Source organism: Rhinoderma darwinii, chromosome 1, assembly GCF_050947455.1.
Source record: "Rhinoderma darwinii isolate aRhiDar2 chromosome 1, aRhiDar2.hap1, whole genome shotgun sequence".
Lineage (NCBI taxonomy): Eukaryota > Metazoa > Chordata > Amphibia > Anura > Rhinodermatidae > Rhinoderma > Rhinoderma darwinii.
In genome coordinates, this window is record NC_134687.1 from 476,487,823 (window position 1) to 476,500,846 (window position 13,024).

The 13,024-nt window shown below is 45.7% G+C and overlaps 1 protein-coding gene across 4 annotated transcripts in view; it reads left to right on the plus strand.

The window, feature by feature from the left end:
- MPHOSPH9 (M-phase phosphoprotein 9) overlaps positions 1-13,024 on the plus strand; it is a 167,098-nt gene that overhangs the window by 26,542 nt on the left and 127,532 nt on the right. For all 4 annotated transcript variants that reach the window (XM_075833976.1, XM_075833986.1, XM_075833995.1 and 1 more), the window contains exon 2: positions 11,937-12,022. In XM_075833976.1, the coding sequence (XP_075690091.1) occupies positions 12,005-12,022 (18 nt within the window). In that variant the 5' untranslated portion in view covers positions 11,937-12,004. The remainder of the gene's footprint in view (positions 1-11,936; positions 12,023-13,024) is intronic.

Below are 13,024 nucleotides of genomic sequence, written 5' to 3' on the forward strand. Positions count from 1 at the left end.
TTTACTTCTCTATGGGGGCTGCCATTTTTTTTTCATCTCTGTATGTGTCGATTAACGACACATACAGAGATGGAATACGGCACATACATCCCCATAGAGAATGCGAACGGGAGCCGTTCCATTCACTATAGCGTACGCCGTCTGTGTGGGAACGGCACATGCGCCAATCCCACACAGACCAAAAGGAAGGTCTTCGGCAGAGCGACATCCGGCGCCATTTTCGTGTGGACCGGAAGGCGCGGCCGGACAGTAAGACGACTACTTCCGGCTGCGGCTTCCGTCCATATGTTCAGAAGCAAGGGCTAGGAGCGGAGGCAGCGGCGACAGCGACGGCGGCAGCAGGAGCAAGTAAGTTATGTTTGTGTATGTGATGTGTGTGTATGTTCGTGTTATACTGTGTGATTACCACTGTATCTAATCCTCCTAGTTCTTTTCTTCTTCCTCCGGTCCAGACCTCTATGATTGATTTCTCCAGGCCACGACCCATTTCTGCAGTTTGCCGCTCAGATGTCTTCAGCTTCTCACTTTTAAAACATTTCTGCACCTATAAACGAAAGTAAAATTCTCAACACCTCTAAATATAATAAAGCGCCACACACGGCACCACTAATTATAATAGTGGCATACACTGTGTACCTGATTATAATAGTACCATACACTGTGTCACACACACCGTGCCCCCCTGTAGATAGTTCCCCCATAGCCCCCTGTAGATAGTGCCCTCCGTAGAAGCCACTGTAGATCGTACCCCACATACAGCCCTCTGTAGATAGTGCCCACATATGGACTCCAGAGTTGCAAGGCAATAGTGGTAACCACTGACCCACCGTGCTGCCCTTCATATAAATTCCTCTATAGATAGTGCTCCACATATAGCCCAGCTCTGTAGATAGTGTCTCACATATAGCCCACCCCGGTAGGCAGTGCCCTACATATAGCCCCCTGTAAATAGTGCCCCACAGGTAACCCACCCCTGTATATAGTGTCCCACATATAGCCCACCCCTGTAGATAGTGCCCTACAAATAGCTCCCCCTATAGATAGTGCTCCACATATAGCCCACCTCTGTAGATAGTACCTCACATATTGCTCCCCTTGTATACAGTGTCCCACATATGGCGCACCGCTGTAGACAGTGCCCTACATATAGCCCCCCTGTAGATAGTGCCCTACAGGTAACCCACCCCTGTATATAGTGTCCCACATATAGCCCACCCCTGTAGATAGTGCCCTACATATAGTTCCCCCTTAATATAGTGCCCCACATCCCCACATATAGACCCCCTGTAGATAGAGCCCCCACTGTAAATAATGCCACTCACAGTTTTAGCAGGAAAAAATAAATAAATTACATATTCACCCTGATCCCGTTCCCGTGCCGTCCGGTCCGGTGGCAACGCAGATCTGCTCTCTTCTGAGCAGGTCTGCTGAAGCTGAGTGACGCAAGCGGCGCGTTGTTCAAAGGCGCTGATTGGCAGGGCAGAATGACTTGTCCGTCAATCAGCGCCTTTCAAGCACGGAAGCGGTGCCATGCGAGACGGAACTTGCCCGGCCATTCAGCGCTAATGCATGTATTTGTACCTGCGTGCTATAGACGCAGGTACAATTACTGCAAGAGAGGGTGGCTGTTGCTAGCACCGAGGCCCCCTTCTGGTGCTAGCGACGCCACCGGCATGAGGGCCCATGCCGCCCGGCCCATAAATGTTACAGGCTAGGCGGCGCGGGCCCCACAGTAGCGTCGCTACCGCTGAAGCAGCTATAATGTCTGCTAGCGGCGCCACCGGGCATATGGGGAGGCGTGTCGGCGGCGGCACGGGCCCCCTCATGCCGCAGGCCCCGTTGCAGCCGCTACGGCTGCTACAGCGGTAGTTACACCACTGGCTGAGTTGTTCGTCATTTTGTCAATAGGGTTGTTAATTGTTACTATGCTTCATGGATCTTGTGCGTAAGTGCTTATCTTCACCATCAGGCCATGGTTACATGGCTTATGTGTCAAGTAGAAAAATACGAGTCTGATTTCAAGAGAAATCAGCCTCTGAAAACCAGGTGTTTTTAAGCACTGTTTTTCCAAAGCATTTTTGGCATTGTCCATTGGAAATGTTAAAAATCTGCTTAAAAAATGCCTCTCGAAGTGACATGTCACTTCTTTTTTACAAGGAATCTTATGAACTACACAGCTTTTTACCATTGAAATTAATGGGAAGCTGTTTGCAGGCATTTTCGCTGTGTATTTTGGAGCTTAATGCGTTTAACCCCTTACTGACCACTAGTACACCTTTTCACGTTGGTCACTTAGGGCCCTTAGGCTAGGCCGACGCCTTTTCACAGCGGCCCAGTCTAAGTCCTGCACTGGTCTCCCGTGCAGGCTGGAGCCGGGGCTCTGTTGTCTGATGACTGCTGGGCTCCTGCTCCAACACCCGCGATCGAAGTTTACTTCGATCGCGGCCGTTTAACCTGTTAAATGCCGCCGTCAAAAGCGACCGCAGCATTTAAATTGTTTACAGAGGGAGTGAGCTCCCTCTGTCACCCATCGGCGGCCCGCAAATGCAATCGCAAGTCTCCGATGGGGTGTCATGGCAGCCGGGGGCTTGATAAAAGCCCCCAGGTCTGCCCTGGACATATGCCTGTTAGGACGCGCCGGAGGCACGTCCTAACAGATTGCCTGTCAGATTTACACTGACAGGCAATAATGCCCTGGTATACGAAATATACCAGAGCATTATAGCAGCGATCTGAAGATTGCACAGTAAAGTCCCCTAGTGGGTCTAATAAAATAAGTAATAAATGTGAAATAAAGATGAATAATAAAAATGACAGTAAAAAAACTTTTTTTTTCCATAAAAAGTGGTTTTATTTAGTAAAAGTGTAAAAAATAAATAAAAGTACACATATATGGTATCGCCGCGACCGTAATGACTCCATTAATAAAGTTTATATGTCATTTAAACCGCAAGGTGAACACCGTAAAAAAAAAACGCAAAAAACAATGGCGAAATTGCAATTCTTTTCCATCGCACCCCAAAAAAGTCATAATAAAAATGAATAAAAATAAGTCCCATGCACCCCAAAACAGGACCAATCAAAACTACGTCTCGTTCCGCAAAAAACAAGGCCAAATAATCACTACATTGATGGAAAAATAAAAAAGTTACGGCTCTTGGAAAGCAACGATGCAAAAACAAATAATTTTAGTTCAAAAGTGTTTTTATTGTGCAAAAGTCGTAAAACATAAAAAAACCTCTACATATGTGGTATCGCCGTAATCGTACCGACCCATAGAATAAAGGTAACATGTTATTTACGCCGCACAGTGTCAATTTAAAAACGCATAGAACAATGGTTGAATTTCAGGTTTTTTTTTATAATCCCCCCAAAAAAAGTTAATAAAAAAATTATATGTACCTAAAAATGGTGCTATTAAAAAGTACAACTAATCCCGCAAAAAACAAGTCCTCATACAGTTATATAGACGAAAAAATAAAAAAGTTATAGCTCTCTGAATGCGACTATACAAAATTTTTATGTCTATACTCTCTTTATCTGGCATGTATTGGTATATGTAGGCTTGCATACACGCTATTTATTTAGAGCTGATTTATGTTATGCTTTCTTGGATGGGTATTTACTCTCCCTACATATGTATACAGCCATTTATATCTCTTTTTTCTATACCTATATTCGTGACATGTTTGTTTTGGGACTCTGTTTGAGTTTGGTTGTTTCCCATGTTCCCTATGGTATGTTGTCATCTTTACCATATCTCCGCTCTTTTTGATAGATGATCTGTCATATATTTCATTATATCTGATATTGTTATACCATGTACTGTTATACATTAATAAAGTTATATTTTTTTTACTATCCATGGTATTTACTCTTATACTATTTTAGGACATTATGTCCCTTGCGCCTGTGCGCTCATAGGTTGCTTCTCAGTTTGCTCGGGGTTCTCCCCTTGTCTTGCCTTAATTTGTTTTGAGGTTTTTGTAGGTTTACTAATATCCTGTGGATATGCCACAAATGTCTAAATTGGGAATACCCCTTTAATGCCTATGTACACCTTTGAAAAGGTGTTTTTTTTTTTAAATAAAAATGTGTATCAGTGTGTTTGGTGCAACTTTCTAATTACTTATTATTAAAAATTATTTTTATTTTATGAGATACAGCTGCTTTGTATACTGTATACAAGTAGCTGTATATTGACTAAAACCTGAATACATCAGGTCAGCGGCACTGACGGTTTCAGTGAGAGCGGGTCCTGCGTGTCTCTGACACACAGGATCCACCTGTTATCGATCACATCTAAGTTATGAACTTAGATGTGATCGATAACAGCTCGATCCTGCATGTCAGAGACACACAGGACCCGCTGATACTGAAACCGTCAGTGCCGCTGACCTGACTGATACAGGTTTCAGCGCTAGATACAGATGCTCTGTATCCAGGCAGATTTTATGCCGTTAAAGATGGAAGATATAGCTAGTCAATCATCACTTGTTTAGTGGGGGGGGCGTGGCTTGGCGCGCAACGGGAGCAGTCGCATGACTTGAGAGCTCCGCTGTGGTCCCGTGCTATACTGATCCTGTTACTATCCTGATCGTTCCATACCTTCACCATTACGTCCCGGAGATCCAGGCAGCAGTCGGGTGGTAAGAGCGGAGTTATGGGCCCCACGAGAGGCCAAACGGCCACGGAAAAGTTGCAGAGCTATGCCCGGGGAGAAACCCAAGATGGCGGCCATGCTTCTCTGCAGCAGCGTTCAAAAGGCAGTGAGACGCCTGGAGGGTCGGCCTCTTCTTCAGCGGTGGTGGAGGAGTCGGAGCCGGAACCTACCCCGTCGGAGGTGATGAATAAACTCCTGGCAGCCATATCAGCATGCAAGACCTCGCTGACCGGTAAGATGGAGGAGGTGAAAATTGATATAGGCCTTATCAGGCAAGATATGCAGGCCTTGAGAGAACGAGTGACACATGTGGAAGATAGAGTGTCGGGGGTGGAAGACAGGACGGCAGCCATGCCACGTGCTATTACTGATCTGGAATCCATGACTGAGCTATTAAAACAGAAAAATGACGATCTGGAAAATAGGCTGCGCCTAAATAATATTCGGATAATAGGAATGCCTGAGAAGTCGGAGGGCCAAGATCCGGGCGAATTTATATCTAAGTGGCTGAAAGAGATACTGCCAGATGCACCTTATTCGCAGGCCTTTGCAGTGGAACGGGCGCACAGGGTACAGGCAAGACCACCTCCGCCTGGGGCCCCTCCGAGGCCGATGCTGGCCCGTTTGCTTAATTGTAACGACAGGGACATGATCCTACGTCAAGCCCGTCGACTGCAAGGAATTACGTATAATGGCGTCGCCATCTCCATATTCCCGGATTTCTCGGCTGATCTACAGAAGCGTAGAGCTACGTTCATGGCGGTGAAAAGGCGGCTGAGGGATCTCAATATCCCATATTCCATGGCGTATCCTGCAAGGCTGCGGGTAGTGGATAACGACCGTTCTATCTTTTTTAACTCTCCGGTGGAGGCCGACGATTGGGTGAGAGCATATGAAGGAAGAAAAAAGGAGGATCCTATACTTTCTTCTTTTCTTCCTTCATATGCTTCAATTAGCGGTGACCATTCGTTTTCACCGGTTTTGGATCCTGGCAGCAGCAGAGTGGAGTTATTTATTGCCTTTACCTACTACTACGTGGTGAGCACATTAACTACGTTTTACATTTATTTTTAGTCTGATTGACCTGCACTATGTGGCGCCGTGCCTTTTGCTTCTTTATTTACTGATTGGGTGAGAGGAAAGAGATCGCCCCGCCGCGTGTGAATCCTTTGGATGGTGAGGATGGAAAGTGCTGGAATTTAAAGTTGTCGTTGGAGTTCCTCATGCGCCTGATGCAGGCTAAAGTTTCCGGCTGGTCTCCTGTGTTTAAGGATGGATGCCAATGTTACGGTAAACCCAGTTTGGAAGATTTATCCGGTGGATTGATAGTTTTGGAGGCCTTGAAAAGGGTCATTCTCATCCTCCCCGCTTAATTTGGATGGACTGCCGGGACTGCCAATCCGTTTCCATTCTGCTTAAGGTACTTAGCCTGTACTGGGAAGGAGTGATCCGGCCGAAGTGAAGAAGGGGCCTCAGTTGAGAGAACGCAGGAGTGTTCCTGGTATCTGCCCAGAAAGCATTTGGTGGTCGAATATTACAGATGTATAGCTTAAACTGATGATTGATTTATAGTTCTCCTGTGCGAATCTCTGGAAAGGGCTTATGATGCAATGTGGTGTGTGGGGCTGTAGGTAGGGAGGGATACTTTAACACTGCCTAATAGCATGGGGCCTTCCCCGCTACTCTTTAGTGCCACGAGGAGGGCATGTTTCGGCAATGGCCTATGTGTCATCTCGCATTGCCGATGCAGTTCACTGTTTATATGTTAGTTCTGTCGTTCATGTTTTCAATGCGGAATGTAGGCGAAATTATACTTATTTATGAATGCAAATGTCTAAGAGATCATACAGTGCAAAGAGGTGTGGAAAATGTCACTAGAGAATGTATATTGGTATTATGCAGGAGCCGGGAGCCAACTTCCCTCCGAGGTAGACTTAGTTTCCAGGTCCACTAATGGCGTCCATACCGATCATGTCTTGGAACGTACGGGGGTTGGGTACCCCGCGGAAGAGGGCGGCCATTTTTGCATGTATCCGTAAATTCAATGCCTCTATAATATGTCTGCAAGAGACGCATTTAGTCCCAGATAAAATGAGATTATTGCGTAGACCTTGGATCCAATGGTCTTCGCACTCCTTTCATACGTCCTATTCCCGGGGGGTATCTGTATTAATCCACAAATCTCTGAGGTGGGAAGTGGTCAAACTTAAAGTGGATAAGGAAGGTAGATATGTGTTTATACATGCTTACATCGACACTATACCATTTGTATTACTGGGCCTGTATGTTCCTCCTCCGGCGAATGTACAGATTTTACATGAGGCCGCCGCATTTGCTGCCGCATATCCACAGGCTACGGTATTGGGTATGGGGGACCTTAACATGGTCTTGGATCCCAGATGTGATAGATTCAGGGGGGAAGTGGACTCTGGTGCTGTACCGGTGGTTCCGACATCGTTGAACTTGCTGTTTCAAGAAATGGGTTGGATAGATATATTCAGGTGCAGACATCCGAATGTAAAGGTATACTCATGTCATTCTATCGGCAAAAACTCCCTGTCCCGTATAGATTACATATGGACAGGAGGGAGCAAAGGGAGGATCCTATAAGGCGCTGCTGCGTGGTTGTTAGGGATGGTCAATGATGATAGGTACGAAGATATATAAATGAATATTTATTCAGGCTATGCGTTTCGACACTTCCTCAGGCCTGAGGAAGACGCTGGTACAGTGTCGAAACGCGTAGCCTGAATAAATATTCATTTATATATCTTCGTACCTATCATCATTGACCATCCCTAACAACCACGCAGCAGCGCCTTATAGGTTCCTTCCTTTGCTCCCTCCTGTCCATATGTTTTGACTAGCGGTAACCGTTCCGGTTTACCGGTTTTGGATCCTGGCAGCAGCACGAAGTGGACCGATTATTCACTGTTTTTACTACACACTAACGAGGTGAGCATAACTGACCATGTTTATGACTCTCCCGCTATCCCATTGACCTGCACCATGTGGCGCCGTGCCTTTTGCTTCTCTGTTCCCGTATAGATTACATCTTTGGGAACGCCCTAATGGGCCCTATGGTAACGGATATTTCTTATGAAGCGAGGGGAGTGTCAGACCACTCTCCGATAGTAGCGCGATTCAATCACCCAGGGCCTGTGAGAACTGGTAACTGGAAAATTCACCCATTCTGGCTCACCCTGATAGGGCCGCAAGATCGCATACCGGATCAATTGGAGGTTTTCCAGGATACCAATAGCTCGTGTGATAATTTAAATATTTTATGGGATACCCTGAAGGCCTATCTGAGAGGTTGCTTGCGATCTACAATATCTTACATAAAACGTGAGGCGGCAAAGGAAGAGGGTCAGTTGGCGCATCAATGTAAAACATTGGAGGGCGAATACATAGAGAACCCCTCGGAGGCTAATAAACATGCATGGCTGACGGTGGGCCGTAGATACTTATTATTGCTACAAGAAAAAGCTGATAGGAAACTATTTTTTGCTCGGCAAACCTATTTTGAATTGGGAAACCAATCTAGCAAATTGTTGGCTCATTTAATTCATCACAGCTCTCAGAGCTCAGCAATACTAAAGATTAAGGACGGTCAGGGACGTGATTTGACTGATACTCCCAGCATAGCTGCCCGCTTCACCCAATTCTATAGGGACTTATACTCCTCCCAGTCTACGTATGATTGGTCCGAGTGTATATCATATTTGGATGATTTGAACTTTCCACAGTTAGATGCGGCAGGCAGGGACATGCTAGAACTTGACATTACGGAAGATGAGGTTATACAGGCATTGAGGGATATGTCGAAGGGTAAAGCATCGGGCCCGGACGGGGTTCCACTGGAGGTATACCTTCGTTATTCTGACCAGCTCATTCCCCCACTATGCTCTATGTATTCTCACGCTCTGAGGGAGGGCAAGCTCCCGGATAGTTTCTATGATGCCACGATTGTAGTGTTACTAAAACCTGACAAAGACCCTAGTGAATGTAGTTCCTACCGCCCTATTTCATTATTGAATCTAGATTACAAGCTACTTGCAAAGGTACTAGCAAATAGATTGAATAAGGTGATATTACAAATCATCCACCCGGACCAGGCGGGCTTCATGCCTGGGAGGTCCACTTCTGACAATATACGCAAGGTTCAAATTTTGGCTCAAATAGGTGAGGCACTGAAGGGGGACTAGGCAATGGCATCCCTGGATGCGGCCAAGGCCTTTGATTCCGTAGAGTGGGCATATTTGTTTGAAACGTTACAGAGGTTTGGTTTTGGCCCGACTTTCATTAAATGGATAACAATCCTGTATAAGGATCCGAGGGCACAAATTTTGATCAATGGTATAATGTCCCCCTATTTTCAACTCTGTAGAGGTACTAGGCAGGGGTGCCCTCTCTCCCCGCTATTGTTCGCAGTAGCTATTGAACCTTTGGCGATACGTATCAGAACGCACCCAGAATATCACGGAATAGTGTTGGGGGGAAGAGAGGAGAGGATCAGTTTGTATGCAGATGATGTGATATTGTACATGTCATACCCGAGGGACAATTTGGGGCTAACCTTTGAAGGAGGTAGGGTGGGCGGATGCTGAGCACGGTTTGCAGGTGGTGAAGTCCTTTAAATATCTTGGTATTATTATAAACCGAGACCATAGGCAGGATCGAATTACAAATATATTGCCTCTGTTGGATTATATCAAGCTCAAATTCAAGGTGTGGGGGGCCCTTCCATTGGCAGTGACGGGCCGAGTAAATTTAATTAAAATGGTTATTCTGCCAAAATGTCTATATGTCCTGGAGCACGCAGCCATACCAGTATATAAGGCCTTTTTTAAATCCCTCCATGCATTATTCCCAGCCTTTATATGGGGATCCAACAGATCCAAACTTAGCTTGTCCACCCTGCAGAGACCTAAGCATGAGGGAGGGATGGCATTGCCGGACCTGTTCATGTATTATCTAGCTGGGCAGCTGAGGTACCTACAGCTATGGACAGGGTCGGATCCGTTACCAACGAGGGAACAGCACCTCGCTACATATTTGCATCTTACACATCTTTGGCCAGTGCTGGAAAGTTCCCCGGGAACCTATAAAGCAATGCTTCCAATCCATAGGGTGGCAGTGCAGGCCTGGATGGCTGCCAAACAAATTTATGCATATGCGGATATACAGGTGGATATGCCACTGTGGGAGAATCCCCTTCTTTCTCATCTAATGGAGGGGCAAGCCCCCCCTTTCTGGTGTAGCTTTGAGGTGTGTAGAATTGGGGATGTGTATATTGATAACGCCTTTACACAAATGCAAGAGGACTTCCAAATTCCTAGAGAAGGCTTCTATAGATATCTGCAACTACGGCATGCTCTCGCGAGTCAATACCCTAGATCAGATCACGAATTCTCACGATTCCCTCTGATTGGTGTTTTTAGATCACAGGGCACCCGGGGGTTGATCTCTGCTGTCTACACTGCTTTTATACAAGCTAAACTGGCCAATGTCAAGTTACCGGTAAAGGATAAATGGGAGGGCTTGATACCAGATCTGACGGGGGAGGAATGGGAGGATGTACTTTCATCTCCTATTTCTGTCTCACCGGCGTCAAATAACAAAATTATTCAGCTATCTATAGTTCATCAGAGCTATCTCACGCCGGTGAGACTGCATAGAATGGGTAGATACCCTAGCACTGAATGCCATAGATGCCGTTTTCCCAGATCTGATTTCTGGCATATGATCTGGGATTGTCCAATGGTGGCCTCCTTTTGGGGGGATGTGTGGAAAGTGGTTGTGGAAGTGGTGAAGCAGCCGATTCCCCTCTCACCCAAGATCTGTCTATTTGGGGTGCTGCCTGAGGATCAGTGGCCATTCCACATGCGTATTCTATTGCAAGAGGTATTGTTTATGGCAAGGAAAACCATCGCACTTCGGTGGATGGATCAGAGGCCTCCTAGGGTGACGAAATGGAAATCGCTGATTAATTCCATTATTCCATATGAGCGAGTTTTATATAAGAAAAGAGGGTGTATTAGTACATTTTATAAAATATGGCAGATTTGGTGTGACTCATCATGCACCCTGTACACTCCGCATAGATTCACAGATCTGAGGGACCAGTTGCTGCAACCTTGAGGAGGGCTGATGATACACGATTGGTTACTTGCAGGACTTCTATATTTTGTCTGAAATAATTTGACAATTGGCCTTAAAATGTATGATGCCCGCTGGGATGTTCTTATTGAAGGTTAAATATGTGATCTAATGTGTTATGACCTGTTAATTACCACTATCACTACTATGCCTCTATGTTCATGTAATGTATGATTACCTAAATGTGTTTCTTTGCTGTTCTGTACTACGGACATTTGTATTATGCAAATTCTTTCAATAAAACGAGTTTTAAAAAAAAAATCATCACTTGTTTAGCTTAATTTACATGGATCAATCATTGGTACCATATGTGATCGGACAATCATTAGTGCGATCGTACGGGCACATCGTTTCATTATTGTCGGCAGCACATTCCTGTTTGCAGATGTGCTGCTGACAACAGATGCTTTTTATGACCGCATAAAAGATACAATCATGTGATCGCTGGGCATGTTTACACGGGCTGATGATCGCGAATGAGCATTCAAAAGTGCACCTGATCATCAGCCCGTGTAAAAGCGACCACAGCATCTAAGGTGTTGTACAGAGGGATGGGGCTCCCTTTGTCAGCCCCTTGGCGCCCCACCTCGGGATTGTGGGGCGCTGAAGGGTTTCCATGGCAGCAGGGGGCCTAACAAAGGCCCCCAGGCCTGTCATAGCTAAATGCCTAATAGATTGCCTGTCCGTTTATTACTGACATGCAATAATGCTTTGCTAAATAAAAAAGTTAGGCAGACAATGAATAGAGAGATGGCCACGATTCTCCCCATTCACTTCTATGGGAGTTACAGGAACAGCTGGGCCCTGTTCTCACATTAGTGAGGCTACCATGGCTGGCATTTATCAAACATTAATGACATGCCAATGTCTAATACCCCATATCAATAAGCTAGTGGACAAGAAGCTCTCTTTTCTCTTCTAAAAAGAGGTTCTGCAGCAGCTTAATGTGTAGATTATCCCATCCATGAACGAGTGATATATACTGTATGTATATTGCTTGTCTGTTCCACCCTACATTGTTCAGTATTTGAATTCTTCCAGCAGCCAATAACCGCAGCGTTCCAAGTAAACCCCGCCCCATTATTAACTACAGCCCCCTCCTTCTTTCTAGCTTTATTGACAACACGACAATGTTTACATCGCAGGAAGGAAGGATGGCTCGATTTGAAGCTACTAGGCATGGCACCGGCTAGCCAGGTTAGTCGCAAGTAGTTAACTCTTTAATGGAAGATGTGGAATGCCTTGAGGGGCGCTATAATGTAACAGCTGTTGTGTGTGGTGGATGTTTTATCATTCCTGCTCTGCTGGTCAGCGTTCCCTTCTAGAAGTTGCAAGATAGGGCTGTAGCAATAACACATTGTGTCGCTCCCACCAGCGTGGCCTCTCATTACGGGAACGTAGTTCCTGTGCCGCAGCTGCATGGTTTGTGACAGCAGCAGCCCATGAGATGTGACCCTTATGCCGGGTATCATACGTAAGGCAAATACATCTGACATTAGGCGGAATTGCGTGAGAGCCCTGAGAAGGCATTTCATGTCCTGTGTAACGGCTTGTGTGTCTTTGTCAGCTCTATACAGCTGGAGAACGAGGTGGGTTACGCGTTAATTGACGTTTGCGATATCCAATCAGAAATCAGGTTTATTGTCAACCTTCTAGAACAACAACTGCTCGTCCAATGGGAGCACAGTGTAGTGGCTCGCGCAGGGGGCGGGAGTCACAAAGACTTGGGCGAGCTAGTCAGGAGAGAGAACCATGCTCCTATATACTGTAGTTACTGGGGATAAATGATATGATATTTAGTAACTGCATTGCAACGGCAGGTCTGTTTTGCCATAATTTTTTTTTTTTTTTTTTTGCAAGGCTGATGTAACTTTATTTTGCATCAGTTTGTTAGTTTTATTATACAGTTGAAGGGTCAGTTCACACAGTTTTATGGCGCTGATTTTTACGGGAAACTGCGTTGAAATCAGCTCCAAAAAAACGGCCCAAATATCCCCAATTGATTTCGATAAGATGTGTAACGCCTTGAGGGGTGCTAGCCTACGCTGTCTTGCTATAATGTAACGGCGGCGGCGGCATTTTTTTTCCTGTGCAGCTATTGCCACTCTCGGGGGAAAAAAAAGCGGCATGTTCATTCTTCCAGTGGTTTCCGCCTCTGACCTCCCATTGAAATCAATGGGAGGCAGATAAAAAAAACCC